Consider the following 7,331-nt stretch of genomic DNA (forward strand, 5'->3'; position numbering starts at 1 on the left):
CATTTATCTCCTTGTAATTTACTCAATTCACAGATAATATTAATCTTTATTATAGACATGCGGTGGTACTTCCTCTGGTTAATCTTGGCGTATTATGTTATCGCTACTCCAGTCCAAGCACAACAGGTGAGCAAAAGATAGTTATAGGTATTTTTTTACAATGCCGAAAATTTTTTAATCTATCGTAATGATATTATATATTAACTTGAGTAACAAAAATCTTCGTTTCTTCTTTTGTAATAAGGTATCTATAATTCATTAAGCTAGTACAATCGTATAAATAGGGAAGACGGAGTTAAATGGGTACCCTTTACTTCAATTGCAATTTTCAATAATAAAGTAAACAATTTTAATCAAATAATTATTAGCGCTTTATAGAGTGATAATAAGACTACAAGATGGCAATAAAAAGTTTTAGTGTTTGCGACTTCATTTCATTCATATACACGAAAAATGATGTGATTCGAAAAATGAAATCTTAAAAATTATTTTTGACTATCGAAAACACATTTGACTACCTAAACATAATAACACGGCACTTAAACTAACCAAATTTTGTTGATGAAGAAGACAGACGAAATGTCTTCTACAATATAAATTGGGAACTCATAAGATATATTTTTATCACTAAAAATTCAAATGCCAGCTTAGCCCCGGTGCTCACTTAGCTCTGATCTCTCCTACCGTTTTAAACAATCAGAAAATCTGAAGAAATCTACTGATATGCTTTAGCGCTTTTAATTTTCTTGCATCGCATTCCATATAACTACTAAAAGTAATTGTAAACTACAGACTGCAGTGCAAGAGAGAAAAGTAGACATATAGTAAAATAAAAATAATAGAATTGCTAAATTCTCATACAGATTTGAAATGCTCATATTATTATATTAATACGAATAATTTAAATAGAATTTTTGGAATAAGAAACATGATAATTATGAAGAGTGACTCGAAAATATTCTTTTTCCGTAACTCGAGGAAATCCTGATTATCGGAAAACACTATCGTAAATCTAACAGCTACGAGTAAAAAATCTTACAACAAAATTTGCAATAATTCAAACGATGCAATTATCTACAGAAATGCGAACAATAACATTTTTTCGCAATTTAATTCTGAAAAAATTAATTCAATTTAAATAAATGTATATTATATAGTAGTTCAACATCTTAACACTCGGGACGGTAAGGCGCTTCGTATTTCAAGTATTAATATATAATAAAAACAGGTCCCATTTCCAATCATATTGAATAACATTTTGATTAAGATTAATATAAAAATGTACAAATTTGTAGTACAAATATATTACAAATCTGCATGGAAATATCTTCCTTATATATTTGAGAGTGGACATTAACGGTTACCAAATAACTGTGATTATTTTAATTCCTCAAAGAAATTCTCTTCGTCACGAGTTTTACATTAATGTACATAGCCTTTTTATACACATGTACTTTGTATTAGAAGAAAGCGCAGTACTCAAAATTTATAAATATTGAGATTTAATATGATTAGAAATATGATTGTAAATCTTTATTTCGTAATAACGAAATTTATTACAATATTTGTACCCATTTAAAGCGAATGTTATTATTTTAAGCCGATTCAAGCAAGAAACTATGCGATCAATGGATGTTGCTTGTGCCAGTTCGAGGATACGCAATATATAAGCAGTGTCTGTGGTAATGATAGCTCTTTTATAACTTTACTTCAACATATACTGTCCTCTAAATGCGACATTGCTGACCCTTGTCGACGATTGGGCAGAGACGAAGCACCACCCGAATACGAATGGTAAGAGATTCACAAAATTTATACATATAGCGCTGGAGCACTTCTTCTATACTCATATGTACTTTATTCTATTCTATATTATAAAAGATCAACTATATCTTCAGGTTCGACTATATAATTGTCGGCGCAGGTGTGGCCGGACCAATAATCGCGAGAAGATTGAGCGAAAATTCATGGCGAAAAGTTTTGCTCATCGAAGCTGGCCCTGAAGAACCTACTACGACAGCTATACCAGCTTTTGCGATCAGTGCCATAAATACGTCCCTCGATTGGAATTTTAAAACGGAACCAACATTGTCACATGCTACTGCCTGTTTGGGTATTAAATATCTTGTATTATATAACAATTGTTTCAACATTTACTCACAGTAATGTATCTATCTAAATTTTTAGATACTTTAGTCAAATTGCTCTTTCCGTTAAATTTATAATAAAACAAACAATTGAAAGAAAAGAAACAAGCAATTCAATGCAATTTTTCCAATTTTTTTAAAAGTCTCAAATCGAAATCGGAATTATTAAATAAACAATTTAAATCTTAATATACAATTTTAGATAAAAATTTATGTGTTGCAAAAACAAAACCTTAATAAATCAATGTCATATGATTATGTTTTTTAGAAACGGGTGGCGTCTGTACTTGGCCGAGAGGCAAAATGGTAGCTGGAACCGGCGCTATGCACGGTATGATGTACTATCGAGGACATCCTGAAATCTACAATCACTGGGCACGAGAGGGTAATTTGGGTTGGTCGTACGACCAGATCAGTCATTATTTTGAACGGGTGGAGAATCCAGTCGATCCAACAATCTTATCAGACAAACCTAGAAGTATAAAGGAACGCGGCCTGATGAATATTCAGTATTATCCACACAAGCCGGACTTCGTGAACGTACTGTTGACAGCCGCCAGCGAACTGGGTTACAGAACCACCACCCCATTGAAAGAATACAATCAAACTGGCTTCATGGTCGCGCCGATGACAATTAAGAACGGTATGCGTCTTACAACTCCGAAAGCATATTTAAGACCAGTTCACGATCGCAAGAATCTGCGAGTGCTAACAAACGCGCAAGTCACCAAGATCTTGATTCGTCCGTGGGAACAGAAGGCTTACGGCGTGGAACTAGTGGATAAGAATGGCTATAAGAGAGTGGTGAAATGCGATAAGGAAGTAATCTTAACAGCCGGTGCTGTCGGCTCACCGCACATCCTTCTAAATTCTGGCATAGGACCCGAAAAAGATCTCGCCAAGCTCGGTATTAAAGTATTCAAAAACCTGCCAGTTGGTAAGAATCTGCACAACCACGTGTCCGTGGCGGTGCCGATGAGCATCAAGGACATTCCATACCAGACCATGACCATGGACGCCGTAAATCAATATTTGCAGAATAAGACGGGACCAATCGCCAGCACTGGTCTCACTCAAGTTACCGGTTTCCTCGAAAGCAGTTATGCGATCAACGGCGTGCCGGATATCCAAGTCTTCTTCGACGGTTTCATTCCCACTTGTTCAAAGACTGGTTTAGTCAATGAGTGCATCAACGGTAAGTTCCAGCCTGATTGCCCGGACAGAAGACAGCTCGTAGCAAGACCTACGGTGATTTCTACAGAGAGTCGAGGCGACTTAAAACTCCGCTCAAATAATCCTTTGGATCCGCCGTTGATATATCCAAATTACTTCACAAACGAGAAGGATTTGATAGTTCTACTCGAAGGTATCAAGAAGATTAGCAAATTTGTTGATACGCCCGCTATGAAGAAATGGGATCTTCGTTTGGAACAAGAGAGAAGTCCATTGTGTAGCGAGTAAGTAATAATTCAGTATATGACAAGTTTTCATACAAGTTTTAATCCTGATTCTGTAATAAATTTACAGTGGACTTTTTTTTTTAACAAAAATATAGAAATATTAATAAAATTTTTGAGGTGCCGACAATTAAAAACAAATTATAATATTTTCGTGTAATGTTTCAAAAGTTTTGAAAAGAACCATTTGTCGTGAATTTCTATTAGTTTTCTTTAATAATTTTTTCTTTATTAGCTACCATTTCGGCACGGACGCTTTCTGGATGTGTCAAATAAGAGCGAGAACTGGACCGGAAAATCATCAATCTGGAACATGCAAGTTGGGACCAAGTACTGATCCAAGTGCAGTAGTAGATTCGCAACTTCGAATACATGGTATATCGAATATCCGCGTCGCTGATGCTTCCATCTTTCCCATTGTACCAAACTCAAATCCTGTCGCCGCAATTATGATGGTGGCTGAAAAGGCAGCCAATATGATTAAAAATACTTGGTATTTGATATGATTAAAAATACTTGGTATTTTTAATTATAAAAATTTTATTTTAAATGTATACATTTTTATATATTGAATGTAATAATAATAAAAGTGGCGTCTATATATATATATATATACATGTACACACACACACACACGCGCGCGCACGCACACACATATATATATACACATATATACAATACTTGTACAGAGGAGACAAAGAGAGAGAGGAGGAAAAGGAGGGAGGAAGGGGAGGAGAAAAATATCTATTCGAAATTTTCGATTTTGTGAATAAGTTTTTCAAGGTAAATGCATTTTTATACTAAAACTTTGATTGAATTATTATAAATTAAAAATATAAGTAGTGATAAGAATTTGTGCAGAGCAAATAATGTATATCACTTGTCGCGCTAATTTTTCGTCGCTATTTGTATTTTAGTTTCTCGTTATTCATGTTAACGAGACTTCAAAGACAATTATTTCTTTATTTGAAATTTATTGTATAAATATCATGAATAAAATATGATCAAAGTAATCTATTATTTTTATAAACAATTATTTTAATAACCAATAACGTATCCAAATATAATTTAATATTAAACATAAGTAATTAACGCGTTTGTTTCGTGAAAAAAACTTGTATTCTTTTTAGATAAGATAAAACCGTTATCATGTTATTTTCGCGTTGCAACTAATCCGCACTCGCTACATCATGATTAGTTAAATTAGAATCGATAACTGGCTACCTATCGATAATCACTAGTGTGATCTAAGTTGGATAAAGATACAAAAATCCGACAGTATTAGAAGATTTATTCAAAGAGTGATAATAATTATGAGAGTCGAAGACGGGATGTACACTCGGCAACAATCTTTTTTATGGGTGTCGGAATGTGGCTTGCTCACTGCGCGATTGATTTTTACTTATGGGTCTATCCAATTACGTTTAATCGCTTTACAAGTAAGACTGAGTTCCAAAGTCGAAAAAAGTGTCGCAACGTTTCTGCTGGCGAGTGTACGCGTGTAATGAATTTATTCAATACAATACATTAATAAATATTATTAATGTGTTGTATTGAATAAATTCATTACACGCGTACATCCTGTGTTCGGCTTTCATAAGTATTATTACTTTTTGATTTATTCTTTGGAGCCTATCAACTCTTTTTCCGTAAATTTATTGCATGTTGTATCAGATGTGTTATAAAATAAATTTATTGCATGTTGTATCAGATGTGTTATAAAAATTCAAGCAATTTAAGATAATTATATAAATATGGTAGAAAGCGCCTAGGATCGGTTAAAGTTAGATGTTTCGAATAATATAATATTCTTGATTCATGAATTTAATTTTATCCTAAATGTAACTGTGCGCCGAAACGTTGGGACATTTGAATATAATCAATTCGAGATGCTAATTTAAGGTAGTGCTGGTGTGACAGAATTGCTGATATTACATTTATAATATGATATTTACAGTAATTATAAGGTAAATGATTTATTTGTGATATAAGTATTATCAATGAGAGAAGAAGAAAAAGAGAGAAAAAAGGATAAAAAAGAGAGAAAGGAAGAGAGAAGGGGGGGAAGGAGAGAGAAAGAGATAGAGAGAAGAAGCGAGAAGGAGAGGGAAGGAGTGAGAGATGAGGAAGAAATAAGGGGGAGAGGGAGAGAGAAGTAGGGAGAAGAAAGATGAGGAGGAGAAAAGCAGAGAGGGGAGGGATGGAGGTAGGGTGGCGGGAGGGAGGAAGGAAAGAGAGAATTACTTTTTCTTTCTCTTAAGATCTAATTTTTAATTGCAGTTTATAGGGATGCACCGGATATCCGGAAAGTATCCGGTATTATCCGGAATTTTTTTATAATCCAACCGGTTAACCGGATATTATTAATATCCGGGAATATATTCGGAAATTTGATATTCAATTATTGATTTTTTTCTTATACAAATATTCTAGAAATAAGTATTTATGATGCTGTAATATGTTATATATTGTTGCAAAATTAACAATCTTTTTCTCTATAGGTTTTTTTTTAGGAGACACTTTTTCCGAATCCGGTCGGATATCCGACTCGAAAAAATCGCTCGGATATTCGAGCGGATACCGGATATCCGATGTTGCATGTTCTGTCCGGATATTCGGTATCCGGTAATTTTACAATCCGGTGCATCCCTAATAATTTAAATTCAATTTTACGCGTTCGTCACATTTATATATAACCACATTACTCTGTTATATTTCAATGTACACATACACATCTATAATGTAAGATTAATCGTTAGATTAGTTTAGAAGTAAACATGAAAGAAAAGATAACAAAAAGTATACTGCAATAAAATTAATGAACATGTGCAATAACGCTAAGTCATACTTGTATCATAAATAAGCATTATTATTCTCTCTCTCTCTCTCTCTCTCTCTCTCTCTCTCTCTCTCTCTCTCTCTGCCTTCTTCAGCGTTAGAAATTAAAGAATTAAGAATAAAAATATTACTAAACAAATATCAACATTTAAATTATAAGATTTCATTTAATTAATTATGAGCATGATTAAAAAATAGTATTTTTTAAATATTAAAATTTAATACTAAAATTATTTAAAAATTAAATTTAAGACAAACTGTTAAGTGATGAACTTTTTAATTTTTCAAAATAGGATGTAGAGACAATTTTTTTTTGCATGTATATAGTCTGATTATACTTGTAAAATTTGTTTTTATCATAATAATGTCGAAATAGACAGCAAACATGAGGGGGCAAGAGTCATTGCCACTTTTAACCATGGTTGCCACTTTTCGATTATGTTACTATTCCATTGGAGATTGCCGCTTTCCTGCTGAGGATGTCACTATTCTTCTAAAGGTTAACAAATACAAAAAATTGCCGAAATTAAAACTTTCTTATAATGTATTCTCTAAAAAGAAAGTCAAATTTGACTTTTCCTATGAAGATATCTTTTCAAAGGCTGGAAAAAAATTTTAAGTGCAATCCGCACACCTCAAAAAAACGTCGTCAAAGTTTTGAACAGCTAGGTTGTGAAAATTCCTTTATTAAATTTCCTTTATTAAAGAATTTTAAATTTGTAATCAAAAAGCCGGAATCGCCGCTTCTTTTAGACTGAAAAGGTGGCAACCGTGTTTACGACCTTCGTCTTATGATGATAGAAGGAGATACGGATTACTGACAAGCAGTTTGAGTTGGACCGTTGTTGAAACATTTCATCTCGGTAAGTTCTCTTCTATATAATATACA

General features: G+C 33.2%; 2 protein-coding genes across 2 annotated transcripts in view; both read left to right on the top strand.

Moving 5' to 3' along the window:
• Window positions 1–57: 57 nt before the first annotated feature.
• Window positions 58–4,110, top strand: LOC108757291 (glucose dehydrogenase [FAD, quinone]-like). Its single transcript, XM_018501763.1, has 5 exons — window positions 58–126; window positions 1,601–1,794; window positions 1,899–2,113; window positions 2,416–3,604; window positions 3,840–4,110. Exons 1-5 carry the CDS (start codon window positions 58–60, stop codon window positions 4,108–4,110), a joined length of 1,938 nt encoding a protein of 645 aa, XP_018357265.1.
• A 3,118-nt stretch (window positions 4,111–7,228) lies between these two features.
• Window positions 7,229–7,331, top strand: part of LOC108757306 (glucose dehydrogenase [FAD, quinone]-like) — a 7,205-nt gene continuing 7,102 nt past the window's right edge. The window contains exon 1 of the mRNA XM_018501781.1: window positions 7,229–7,305. The gene's annotated coding sequence lies outside the window, so the exon portion shown is untranslated. The remainder of the gene's footprint in view (window positions 7,306–7,331) is intronic.

This window comes from Trachymyrmex septentrionalis, unplaced genomic scaffold, assembly GCF_001594115.1.
Source record: "Trachymyrmex septentrionalis isolate Tsep2-gDNA-1 unplaced genomic scaffold, Tsep1.0 scaffold137, whole genome shotgun sequence".
Lineage (NCBI taxonomy): Eukaryota > Metazoa > Arthropoda > Insecta > Hymenoptera > Formicidae > Trachymyrmex > Trachymyrmex septentrionalis.